A 14,189-nucleotide genomic window follows, 5' to 3' on the forward strand; every position below is an offset into this window, starting at 1 on the left:
CACACACACACACACACACACACACACACCAATCACCCTCCACACCCACCCAGACAAACCTACCTGTCGTTGTGTTTGATGGGGGTCTTTTCCAGCACAGCCTTGCCGTTCAGCATCAGACGCATGTTCTGTGACAGAGGCTCCAAGGAGTACTTGCCCCCCTCCTCCTCCCTCAGCTCCGCATGGAGCCCCACAATTCTGCATCAACACACACACACACACACACATACACACACACACGCACGCACACACACACACACATGTACACACACATACATATATTTCGACACTGCTGAATTCCTGTTACACAGTCCAACAGGACTGTTTCCATGATGTCACCTGATACTCAATTCAACTTTTGCTGTTGATTATGTTGTTAACTGCTGTTTCACAGATATTTATGAATTGCTGATTCCATTGTTATAGTTTATTCTTTCTCTGTATATACCCCTTAAACCTCCACACCCCCCCCCCCCCCACCTGCCCCCACACACACACAAACATGACAAGTTTAATATCACTCAAAGTGAAAAGACATTTATTAAAGAAAGATACATATGCACATGCATGCTCATGCAGACACACATGTACACATACACATACATACACATACATGTGCAAATAACACATACACACACATGCACATACACACACAAGTGTGCACATACAGATCCATGCATGCACACACACACACATACACATACATCATTATGTATCATTATTTCAGGTCATTAGAATTCTGCTTGTACTTATGCAGACCCCTAAATTTTCCATCATCAGAGATGCCAACCTCTGTCAAGTGTTTGTAGGAACAATCAGGAAATTTGGTAGGAACACTCGGACTCCCAGTCACATCAGTAAACATACACTTTATCTACAAGGCATTCAAATACTTGGGCCTACCCGGAACACAGCATAACTGCTACTGAAGGCTGTTTGTAATTGTTACACTTGGTCTGTTTTCCATAGTCCAGTTTCTAAGTGGTGCTCTGTTTATACATGTGACCATGCTATGTAGTCGAAAATGAACTTTTTGGAACAATTTTGATGTTGGCGTAATGTCAGAACAAACTGCATAACAAAATACGGCGAAATCGTAACAGTTGGCATCTCTGCATCATTATTTTGGGTCAATGGAATTCCCTTTGTACTTACCCAGAACCCTAAACTTTTCATCACTATTTTGGGCCAATGGAATTCCCTTTGTACTTACCCAGAACCCTAAACTTTCCATCACTATCTTGGGTCAATGGAATTCCCTTTGTACTTACCCAGAACCCTAAACTTTCCATCACTATTTCGGGTCAATTGAATTCCCCCTGTATTTAACCAGGCCCCTAAACTTCCCATCATTTTTTTCGGGTCAATGGAATGGAATTCCCCTAGCACTAACCCAGGCCCCAAAACTTTCCATCATTGTTTCCAGGTCAAAGGAATTCCCCTAGTATTTACCCAGGCCCCAGAACTTTCCATTATTGTTTCCAGGTCAACAGAATTCCCCCAGTACTTACCCAGGCCCCTAAACTTTACATCATTTTTTCAGGTCAATGGAATGGAATTCCCCTAGATCTAACCCAGGCCCCAAAACTTTCCATCATTATTTCCGGCAAATGGAACTCCCCCAGTACTTACCCAGGCCCCCTAAACTCTCCATCATTATTTCTGGCAAATGGAATGGAATCCCCCCAGTACTTACCCAGGCCCCTAAACTTTCCATCATTTTTTCAGGTCAGTGGAATGGAATTCCCCCAGTACTTACCCAGGCTCCTAAACTTTACATCATTTTTTCAGGTCAGTGGAATGGAATTCCCCTAGATCTAACCCAGGCCCCAAAACTTTCCATCATTATTTCCGGCTAATGGAACTCCCCAAGTGCTTACCCAGGCCCCCTAAACTCTCCATCATTATTTCCGGCAAATGAAATGGAATTCCCCAGTACTTACCCAGGCCCCTAACTTTCCATCATTATTTCAGGTCAGTGGAATGGAATTCCCCAGTACTTACCCAAGCCCCTAACTTTCCATCATTATTTCCAGCAAATGGAATGGAATTCCCCCAGTACTTACACAGGCCCCCTAAACTCTCCATCATTATTTCTGGCAAATGGAATGGAATTCCCCCAGTACTTACACAGGCCCCCTAAACTTTCCATCATTATTTACGGCAAATGGAATGGAATTCCCCCAGTACTTACACAGGCCCCCTAAACTTTCCATCATTATTTACAGCAAATGGAATGGAATTCCCCCAGTACTTACACAGGCCCCCTAAACTCTCCATCATTATTTCTGGCAAATGGAATGGAACTACCCCAGTACTTACACAGACCCCCGAAACTCTCCATCATTATTTCTGGCAAATGGAATTCCACCAGTACTTACCCAGGCCCCTTCAGGACGATCTCGGTGCTCTCCTCACGCCCGTTGCCAATGGTGATCTCCGGGGCGTTGATGAAGTGGACGATGTGTCCGGTCAGCTGGGGGTCCATGTTCAGGTTGTAGATGTGCGGCACCTTCTTCTTCTTCTCTGCGATCTCCGCTGACCCAGAGTCACCCTGACAGGCAACAAAATAAAATAAAATAATAATAATAATAAATAACAAATAGATCAATAAAAAATTCAACTTTCACCAGTCACCATGGCAAAGTGGTAAGTGTCACATACTAACCACTGGCAGGATGCGGGTTCAATCCCTATCAGATTTGTGTTTTTCGACTCATGGCTGGCTCGCTACTACTGAGTTCTGAGTGTGCTGTGGGCTCAGTTGGGAAGACAGGGACCACACACGGTCGAGGGTCATCCACTTCACGGTGTGTGTCTTTGCGAGAGTTGTTCAAATCTCCTGACCAACACTGCAGGTGTCTGCATCTCTCAGTCTGGTTGTTGCCAGGGTATTTCATCAGAGTGCTGCCTTGTGAAGTTGACCCAAGACTAAATGGATCCCTACAGCAGCAGCAGCATCACCCCCATCATCATTCATCATCACCGAAATACAGAAAACAAAATGTCCGAAATTCCAGGGCTCAAAAAAAAAAAAAAAAAAAAAAAGAGAGAGAGACAAGCTACCAGCTTCTGCAATTCTGAAAGAGGTTTATTTTTTTCTTGTTTTTGTTTTTTAATGCTATATATTTTCATGTTTATGTAATGTCTGAATTCTGACACAGGTTACATGATCATGAACAGTTCTTACACAGGGGTGTTCATAACATGTATGGGGTGTCTGCATGTTCTTGTCATTTTTGTGAAATTTTTTAGATTTTTTTCTTTTTCAAATCTCGAAACTCCCTGTTTGGTGATATATACTTACCATGTCAAAATGATGCAGACTAGGCCTTTTGGCTTCCTCTGCAAGAGGAGCAAACTGATAGGCCTGGTTTGCATCAGTTTGACATGGTAAGTATATTTTACCAAACTGGGAGTATAATACAAATTCCTCATTCAAAAAAAAAAAAAAAAAAAAAATCTTGAAGAGTTGCAGACCCAGAACAAGCAACTACCTCCCTAAAGAATAATCAATTCATCATCAAAAAAAAAAAAAAAAAGCAGTAGAGTAGAGACTCACAGCTGCCAGCTGAGCCTCTTTGAGCCGCTCCTCGAAGGTCTTGGCCATCTCCTCCATCTCCTTCTGGTTGTTCTCCAGCCGGCCCTTGTACTCTTCCTCCATCTCCGCTTTCAGCTTGGCCAGCTCTGTCCACACGTCACATCAGTGCCACATCACCACCACATCCATGCCACATTCACCACCACTTCACCACCACATCCCTGCTGCATCACCACCACATCCATGCCACATCACCACCACATCCATGCTGCATCACCACATCACATCATTGCTACATCACCACCACTTCACCACCACATCACATCATTGCTACATCACCACCACTTCACCACCACATCATTGCTACATCACTACCACATCATTGCTACATCACCACCACATCACTGTTACACCACATCATTGCTACATCACCACCACATCACTTCTACATCACCACCACATCATTGCTACATCACCACCACATCATTGCTACATCACCACCACATCATTGCTACATCACCACCACATCATTGCTACATCACCACCACATCAGTTCTACATCACCACCACATCACTGCTATATCACCACCACATCACTGCTACATCAATGCTGTATCAGCACCACAGCACCGCTACATTGATGCTACATTAATGCAGGGGTGCAAGTGGAAAAAAGTGGCAAGACTGAAGTCCGGTCTAGGGGGTCTGGGGGAGTGCCGTAAGCTCCCCCAGCGGGGTCCTGGGCGGAGCCCCGGCCGCCAACGCATTTCGTGCATTTTCCTGCTCTCTCAGGGCCTCTCAGAGTGCCTTTCAAGAAGAAAATATTTATATTTTTGGCAAGGAAAATTTATGGATTTTAGGTAATGCTTTTAATGGACTAAGCACGTGCAATGCCGTGTGTCAGGTAATATGTTGCTGTTAGTCGGGACATGTGAAGGCTTTCTACAGCCTTTGTGTCTTTAGCTGAAGTCTTTATTAAGTCCACTAGGTCTTCAGAGAGACTGAATGGAAGGCAGTGTTCAGAGAGAAACAAACAAATTCTGATCTTAAGGTCCATGACTTTATCCGTCAAACTAGGGCCAGCAAACAGAGGTTTTGCACAAGGCATTGTGGAGGTGTGTGAGTAGGAAGCGAGCTGTTGAAGATGGTCTGGATCCTCACTGTGTTTCACCAACGATCTCTTTCCGTTTTTTCCATAGTTCAGTTTTGTGTTGTTACAGCATTTGCAAATAGCCAAACCACTTGCGTCAATTTTCGCGCACCACATCGAGAATTTCCGTTTCAGTTTGTCTTCATGGTTGAGCCATTCATTTTTCCACTTGTTCTTACAATCTTTGTCGATTTCTTGAGCTTTTCTCTCGTCAGAAACTTCCAAAAACGGCATTCTGGCATGTGAAAAACTTGCAGTTTTGCTTCCCGCTACCCGAAGATTAAAGCAAAGATGCTTCCCCTTCGCAAAGACAGAGCTTAGGCTAGCGCGGGAAGTGAAGCCAAACTGCTGGCCCTTGCATTTCAGAAAATAGAAAAACAGCAAATCAGATTCGAGAAGCTGACGATCACGCGGTAAGCATGCTGAAAGCACATGCTTAGAGTCATGTAGGCCAGCCACCTATACTGACGTTTCATTAAAAAAGTGATGCCTCCTTTGGTTGTGGGATATACCACTCTGTGTTTACTTTACTCGAACGAAATAGGGGGTGAAACAGTAATGTCTCTCCTCCCCCTTTCATTTTTTGTCCGTCCCGGGGACGGACTGCTTCTATGATTTTCCGTCCTAGGCGATTTTTTTCTCTCGGTAAAATACAGAGTTTCATGGCTAAGTAACAGTGTGTGTGTGTGTGTGTGTGTGTGTGTGTGTGTGTGCCTCTCTCTCTCTCTCACACACACACACACACAGACACAGACACACATTCTCTCTGTTCTCGCTTTCCAACGAACAGTCCCATCCGGATTCCAGCGGCAAAAATGGGAGTCGTACACAGCGCGCGCGGCCAGACACAGCTGGCGCTGGCTTCAGTTTAGCTAAGCACTGGTCAACCAGTCAAGAGAGTTCCATCTTCCGGTGAATAGTTCAGTATTCAAGTTCCGACCAAAACTTTCCCGGACCAAAAGCATAGGGACAAAAAAAAAAAAAAAAAAAAAAATCGAAATTTCATCAAGACGGAAATCCGTATGAGACGGAACCACTTGCACCCCTGATTAATGCCACATCACCACCACAACAATGCCACATCACCGCCACATCACTGCCACATCACCGCCAGATCAATGCCACATCACCATCACATCAAAACCACATCACCATCACATCAAAACCACATCACCATCACATCAAAACCACATCACCACATCAAAACCACATCACCATCACACCAAAACCACATCACCACCACAGCAACGCGACTTCACCACCCCATCAATACCACATCACTACCACAGGAACATCCACACACACACACACACACACACACCACACACACAGCCCTCACCGTCATCGCTGAGGTCCTCATCATCGTCCTTCATGACCTCCATGGCAGCATCCCCGGACAGCATGGCCTTGAGTCGCTCGTTCTCCTCCTGTAGTTCCCGGATCAGCTTCTCCGTGGGGTCTTCGTTCACCAGGGCCTTCGTCTTGATCTGCTTGGCTCGGTCCGCTGTACACACACACACACACACCGCACAGCGTCAAACACATACACTACACTGTGTGCTGCTGTATGCCTCACACTGTGATAACAAAATTTACTGTGATGGTGACTGTGCAACACCGTGACGGGAGCAACAGCCGAGTGGTTAAAGCGTTGGACTGAGGTCTCGGGATCGAATCCCGGTCACCGTGCCTGGTGGGTAAAGGGGTGGAGGTTTTGCCAATCTCCCAGGTCAATCGATGTGCAGACCTGCCAGTGCCTGAACCCCCTTTGTGTGTATGCACACACAGAAGATCAAATACGCACATTAAGGATCCTGTAATCCATATCAGCAATCGGTGGGTTATGGAAACAAGAACATACCTGGCATGCACCCCCCTGAAAACAGAGTATGACTGTCTATTTGGTGGGAGTAAAAACAGTCATACACACTAAAGCCTACTCATGTATACCAGTGAATGCGGGAGTCACAGCCCCCAAATTGCAAAAAAACCCCAAAAAACCCTGTTCAACACCCTTCCTTCTGTTCTGCATACATTCTTGCCCACCAAAGCCTACCCCGCCACGCTTATGTCAGAAATCTTTGATGATGGAATGTCTTTATTCTTTAATTTAAAATTTCTTGGAATACGTTTTAACCTTTTATTCTCCTTACGCTGAGCCTGAAGACTAATTTACGTACTCTGTTTCAGACAAGAAAGTGATTGATGGATTGATTTCATTGTATGGTAGTCAGTCGTGTCCAACTATGCCCATCAGAGGAGGCAACTGCTGTCCTGAATATCTGAGCTAGAATTTGATTACTGTGGAGAGTGACTTGTCCAGGTTACATCCCCACTCTCTTTCTCATGTGTGTGCGGTGTGTGCGTGTGTGTGTGTGTGTGTGTGTGCGCGCGCGGGTGTGTGTGTGAGTGTGTGCGTGAGTGAGTGTGTGTGTGTGTGTTCTTTCCTTAATGTTGCGTGTGTGCACATGCGTGTGTGTGAGCCTGTATGTGTGTTATCCCAGTGTATGAGGAGTACAAACAAAACGTTTGAAAGCATGTCACACTCCTCTGTCTTTTGTTTTTGAAATGTTTTTAATAGTCTAATCTGTACACATCTAAACATGTTCGACTGAAGTGAATACTTATTCCAAAAAAGTCTGGCAGGAAGAACTCTTGTGCACCCAAAGATCTTTACCATGTGCATGCACAGTAAGATCAAAACCCCATACTGACCATATCTAAGGGTGGACAAGGTCTCGTCATAGTTGATGTCTGCAGGACTAAGAGCAGCAATCTGAAACATGATCAGTATTTTTTGTCACGCATCCTGCATGCAAAGTGATACAATGAAATGATTAACTCTTTCCATACGAACGGCGAAAGAGACGACGTTAACAGCGTTTTACCCCAATTACCATCATCAAAATATTGCAAGCGGAAGGCTCTTATACTGAAGATGTGAATGTTGACAAAGAATACCACAATTCTGATGACGGAAGCTAAAGGTTGGGTCATTCAGACACCCACTGGACATCCGAGGGGTCTGTGTAGAGGAGAAGAGAGGACTGGCCGTACTGAGTGAGTTAAAACACATTCATACTTGCGTCAAACAAACCTATGCATGCCTAATCATTCCTGAACTGGCGCTGGTTTGTCAGACATTCTGTATACAAAGTCATACACATGAAACGATTTATAGACACTCATCCTTAAACAAGTGTAGAGGAGAAGATGATAAAATTCAAGGGGGGGGATAGAGCAAGAGAGAGTGAGAGAGAGATATATATATAGAGAGAGGGGGGTCGTGAAGAGAGAGAGAGAGGGGGGTAGTGAAGAGAGAGAGAGAGAGAGCAGAGAGATGGAGAGAGAGAATACTACACATGAAAATATATGTCAGATAATTATCAAGCAATAAGAAATTGAATGGGAATAAGCATGCACATGTTATAAAAACAGCAATGAAATTATCACCACTTAAAGAGAGAGAGGGGAAGAGAGAGAGAGGGGGGGAAGAGAGTGAGAGAGAGTGAGAGAGAGAGAGAGAGAGAGAGAGAGAGAGAGGAGGAGGACAGAAAGACACAGACAAACACCCAGACTTAACATACACAAGGGCAACAAAAAACCTTGATGAATGTAAACACTCACTGAACACTAAACTTTCTGAAGAGGCTGTCCATTAACTCACTCAGTACGGCCAGTCCTCTCTTCTCCTCTACACAGACCCCTCAGATGTCCAGTGGGTGTCTGAATGACCCAACCTTTAGCTTCCGTCGTCAGAATTGTGGTATTCTTTGTCAACATTCACGTCTTCAGTATAAGAGCCTTCCGTTTGCAATATTTTGATGATGTTAATTGGGGTGAAACGATGTTAACGTCGTCTCTTTCGCCGTTCGTATGGAGAGAGTTAATTCAGAATCAAACAGATCATGAACTGTACATGAACGGAAAATCAAGTCAGATGGGAGAGAGGCGGGAAAACATAGGGGAAAAAAACATATGGAAAGAAACAGAGAGAAAAAGAAGGAAGAAGCAAAGGGAAAAAACAGCATCCATACCATGATGGTCTTGCTGTTTCCGCCAAGCGCGTTCTTCAGCAACTTGGTCAGTGCAGAGTCTCGGAACGGCACTAGAGATAGACAGATTAACTGACATCAGCAATATCTTTTTTATTTTGTTGTTGTTGTTGCTTTTTATTAAATAATAATTTGATTTTCTTTTGACATTACTAGACTAGAATACAACACAAATGAGGCACACACACACACACACGCATGCACATATGCATGTACACACACACACACACTCACACACACATACACTCACACGCACACACACAGAATAGAATAGAAACAGAAAATGAAATATGTCTTTATTACAAAGTCTACCAGGTTCACAAGGAATATTGTGGGGGGAAATAGTATATTAAAGGTACAAACATGGATCGGAAATCATACACAAATACAAATACAGTAGGAGTTTTGACAAGGACTTGAACACGCTCACTCAAACACACACGCTGGCAGTGATTCTGTAAATAACTGCATCAGCTGAACAGGCATATATCAAATAGAATAAAGTTTGCAGCTTTCTGTGAGAAGAGTTTATATATATATATATATATATATATATATATATATATATATATATATATATATATATATATACATATATGTGTGTGTGTGTGTGTGTGTGTGTGTGTGTGTGTGTGTGTGACATGTTTTAGACCTGTGTTTCATGTATTATATGAGAGAGATATGGTGACCATTTTGTTTTGATTTCAAATGTCAGGAAAAAACTTTGCCCATCAGCCCTTTATTTTTCTGTGTGTGCGTGATTTTATGAATTTACCACCTCTCTCTCCCTCTCACTCTTTGTTGACTCCCTTACCCTAAGACAACAATAATTTTTTGTTCATTCTTTCATTTGTCCATTTCTTCTCTTTCACGCAGATCGAGAAACAGAAGACAAGAAGAGCTTTGTTATCATCACCTCTTTCTAAGTTTCTTCTTCTTTGTGTGCACGATACTATAAATTACCTACCTTTCTCGGCCACTCCATTTTTGTTTACTGTAATAGCCCCAGAAAATAAAATTATGCTAATCTGCTTGTTTGTTCTCTTTACATGCACACATAAACATGCACACTACACACAGACATGTCCAATTCACCTGGTAGTAAACAAACAATAAACATGGAGAAGAAAACACACACACACTCATTCATATTTCCTTTTTCATTCCTCACACATAACAAAAACAAAAACTACACACCCCCATTTAACTCTTTCGCCGCCACAGGCGACTTTAGTTGACTGGACAGTGCACCGCCAAAGGCGACTTTCGTCAGCACTGAGGGGACATGCTGATAAGACCTTTTTTCATATTGTAACAAAGCTTGACAGCTGCAACCAGTTTCCCACAAACAGAACATTGACTAACCTTTGCCTCCTGGTCTAGTTTGAAGTGAAGTTTTTTTGTGCTGTTTTGACATGTACCGAAGCCTGTGACTGAAAACATCATTTCTAAAATAACTGGTACTGGAGAGCATTTTTCACACAGAAACTTGGTAGTGAAAGAGTTAAAAAAAAAAAAAAAAAAGGTAACAGACTATGAAAACAGTGCACAAGCTTTATCCACTACCTTTAACTCTCTTGCCCCCGGCCTTGTCAGCCAGCGCTGAGATGCAGTTGCCGAGACAGGACAGGGACTGGTTGATGGCGGCGCCCTCTTTGAGTCGGTCTCCTGTGGCTCCCGTGCTGTCGGCACGCTCACTGCACACGGAGAATCACATCCTCTCTGCATCGTCTTGATTAACTCATTCAGCCCTGCATCCGAGCAAGGCCCTGGCGTCAAAATCAAGTTCATTAAAATGGTTTGCACATTCTTACGTGTGCACAAATTACAAAGGAAACAACCTTCTTCAGTATTTTGCACACAGACACACACACACACACACACTCACTTACAGGTTTAGTTACATGCACACGCAAACACACACAATTATTTACACACACACACACACACACACACACACACACAACCATTTCCTTATATGTTTACTTACATATACACACGCATAATTATTTACGCACACACACACATACTCACACACACACACTCACACACACACACACACACACACACACACACACACACTCACACCATCACAGCATTACCTGCCAGCCAAGTCAACCAGGTTGATGAGGGCCGACTTGGTCGTGTCCTCTCCCGCAGCATTCTTGAACTTCTGCAGGAATGTGATGCCTACGATAGTGTGGGCACGGCTGTAATGACAACAACAACGATAATAATAACGATAATAAGAACAATAATAATAATCACAATGATGATGACAACAAAAACAATGACTATATCATCATTAATAAAATAATAACATTAACAATAAAATCTAAAAGATAATGATTATGATAATGAGACAGTAGTAGTAGTAGTAGTGGTAGTAGTAGTAGTAGTAGTAGTAAGAACAATAACAACAACAACACTAATAATAATAATAATAACAACAACAATAACAATAATGATAATGAGGTAGTAGTAGTAAGAACACACACATACATACATTCAAACACAAAATAAACCTTTAAAAATCATGACAACTACACTGCACCACAAAAAAAAAACCCCAGACCTCATAATATGGATAGTTTGTATGATGGGTTTTTGCAGGTGTTTTTTTTTTTTTTGTTTTTTGTTTTTTACATTACTTGTTTGTCTTGTGTGCCTTCTTGCTAATTTTGTCTTCTTGCTTTATTCGTCAGTACACTTGTTTGCGCTTGCACAAGGAGAGAAAAAAATCCTACTAATTACTAATTTTGCTTGGTTTGATGGTTTGTCTATATATATATATATATATATATATATAGAGAGAGAGAGAGAGAGAGAGAGAGAGAGACTTTATTTTTACTGGAAGAATGCTCATTGCTAAGTGTGGACTATGGACTGGACCCTGAGACATAACATTAATTCACCTGATTGAGCGAAACCCAGTAATCGTCTCCCTTCCCAAACACCTAAACACCTTCCCTCCCCCTCTCCCCTCCCCAACCTCACATTTCTGGGGAACTGATCATTATCTACTCAACCATGATTTTGGACTAGTAGATAATCTGGCACACCGCCAGTCAAGGAAAAAGAACTCTGGTAGACAACACAGAAGTCAAGGAAAAAGAACTCTGGTAGACAACAATTACAGTACTTCTGTGCCTCCTGCTGGTTCCCTCCCCTCCAAATGTCCATGTACTCCTCTCCCCCCCCCCCCCCCCCCCACCCCCCCCACCCCCCCACCCACCCCCTGACACCCCCCCTCTCTCCCCCCACCCCCTCCCCCCACTATCCTTTTCTTTTCACACATGAATCCATATCAATATTTGTATTTGCCAAAGTCTAATTTGTTACACAAATCCCTTCATTTGGGGCTATGGCCTTTACATGAATAAACCATTTCCAATCCAATTCCTCCACCCCTCTCTCTCTCTCTGTCCCTCCCTCCCTCTGTCACGCATGTGCACACCCACACACACACTAAGCAGTTTGAGTGAGACAGTACTGGTGCTTATGTTAGGTGTTTATGCAGGTGTGTGAATTTGTTCTGTGTCCTGTACGCATTAGAATGTGTCTGAATGAGAGGTAAAGTGTGTGAGAGAGAAAGAAAAAGAGTTAAGAGAGAGAGAGAATAGAGAGTGGGTGTGTGCAAGCATGTGTGTGTGTGTGTGTGTCTGTGTGTGTGTGTGTGTGTGTGTGTGTGTGTGTGTGTGTGTGTGTGTCTGTCTGTCTGTCTGTCTGTCTGTCTGTCTGTCTGTCTCTGCCTGCATGGGTTGTGAGTGCATGCATGCTTGTCTGCATGTGTGAATACACTTGAATACACGCATTGTGTGGGCTTGTGTGTGTGTGTGTGTGTGTGTGTGTGTGTGCATTTTACTTATATATACAATTTATTCCCTTGATGTTTTTATTTATGTATTGTTGTACAATACCTTATGGTCTTAACGTGTGTGTGTGTGTGTGTGTGTGTGTGCATGCATGTGTGTGTATGTGTGTGTGGGTGTGTGTGCGTGCGTGCGCGCATGTCATTTTTAGTAATCATATACCCTTTTTTTGTTGGATGTTTTCATTTGTTAATATTGTTGTGCAATACCCTATTGTCTTAACATGAGTATGTGTGTGTGTGGGGGGGGGGGGGGTAGTATATCGTCAGCAATTGGGAATTCTTATTTGACTAGTTTTAATCTCTTCTTATGTTGCGCATGATTTTATGCCAGTGTTTACAATGAGCCTGTGATTGCACAACTTAATTTCCATGTGGATTAATAAAGTGTTTTTGATTTGATTTGATTTGATTTGAATATTAATGAGTGTATTTTTGTGTGTGTGCGTGTGTTTGTGTGCGTGTGTGTGTGTGCGTGTGTGTGCGCGCGCGCGTACACGCGCGCGTACGTGCATACGTGCGTGCGTGCATGAGTGCATGCATGTGTACTGAAAGACAGTATGAGCATGAATACAAGTGTGAAAAATTCACACAGTCAAAGATCAGCCACAGAAAACAGTGACGCCCTGCCACCCCACCCCCCTGCCAACAGCGCACAGCCAGACAGAACCCCACCGTTCGTTCCCATACAACCCTTGTTTCTGTCAGTCACACCTCGCTGCTTCAATGATCAGTCACCCGTGAACCTCAAGTCAATAGGCCTTTGTGGTCTCCCCAACAGTCCTTTTTTTTTGTTACAGGAAGGGGTAGGGGGTGTATTCCGTTTCAGGTGTTTCATACAGTCCCAATCTATGCTGCTGGAGTAATGATTTTTCGGTGGGACAAAAAACAGAAAAAAATATAAGTGGGGGCTGTCAGGAGTGGTGTGGGGGAGGTTTGGGTGGTGGTGGTGGTGGTGCTAATGTTGGGAGGGGGTGGGGGCTGGACAGACAAAATGTCAAAACAGCTATTTGCATAGTTTCTTTGTTTTTGTTTTTACTGAGGGTTGGTTGGTTTGTTTTTTTGTGTTGGAAAATAAAGCTTTTGAGAGATATGGAGTATTGTGTTACACCGTGCCTGGTTTGCTGTGCTTTTGTTTTTCTGTCACCATGACGATTCCCGGAGTTCATGGATTTCCAATCAGTCACTTTGTTTGAGAGCCAACGCGAATTTCTGTACATTCCGGGGAAAGAGAGATCCAGAGACACACAAACAGTGAGAGCAAGAGACAGACGGACAGACAGACAGAGACAGACAACTAAAATGTTATGTTGACCACTGGCCATAAAATGAGTTGAGGGAAGTGGGTACAGAGAGAAGGGGTAGAAGTGAAGAGCATTCAGGGGCAAGTATTCATACTGGCTGGACACTGAGAGAGACAGAGACAGAGACCATGAGAGAGAGAAAAACTAGCACCCGGACCACCCTCAGTTTAGTGGAGGGGGTGGGGGGGTGGGGAGTAAAGATTCTGGTCCAGTGCAGGATCTAAACACATGAACACTCACAGCCAAGTTGATCCTATTACCACTAGGC

General features: G+C 43.5%; 1 protein-coding gene across 4 annotated transcripts in view; it reads right to left on the bottom strand.

Annotated features, from left to right (window-relative positions):
• The window catches only part of LOC143290212 (kinesin-like protein KIF28), a 48,593-nt gene that overhangs the window by 23,397 nt on the left and 11,007 nt on the right, over window positions 1-14,189 (bottom strand). For all 4 annotated transcript variants that reach the window (XM_076599536.1, XM_076599538.1, XM_076599537.1 and 1 more), the window contains exons 5-12: window positions 10,849-10,956; window positions 10,313-10,443; window positions 8,729-8,799; window positions 7,407-7,467; window positions 6,031-6,195; window positions 3,563-3,687; window positions 2,382-2,554; window positions 64-198 (exon numbers count right to left, since the gene is read on the bottom strand). In XM_076599536.1, the coding sequence (XP_076455651.1) occupies window positions 64-198; window positions 2,382-2,554; window positions 3,563-3,687; window positions 6,031-6,195; window positions 7,407-7,467; window positions 8,729-8,799; window positions 10,313-10,443; window positions 10,849-10,956 (969 nt within the window). The remainder of the gene's footprint in view (window positions 1-63; window positions 199-2,381; window positions 2,555-3,562; window positions 3,688-6,030; window positions 6,196-7,406; window positions 7,468-8,728; window positions 8,800-10,312; window positions 10,444-10,848; window positions 10,957-14,189) is intronic.

This window comes from Babylonia areolata, chromosome 15, assembly GCF_041734735.1.
Source record: "Babylonia areolata isolate BAREFJ2019XMU chromosome 15, ASM4173473v1, whole genome shotgun sequence".
In the NCBI taxonomy this organism is placed as follows: domain Eukaryota; kingdom Metazoa; phylum Mollusca; class Gastropoda; order Neogastropoda; family Buccinidae; genus Babylonia; species Babylonia areolata.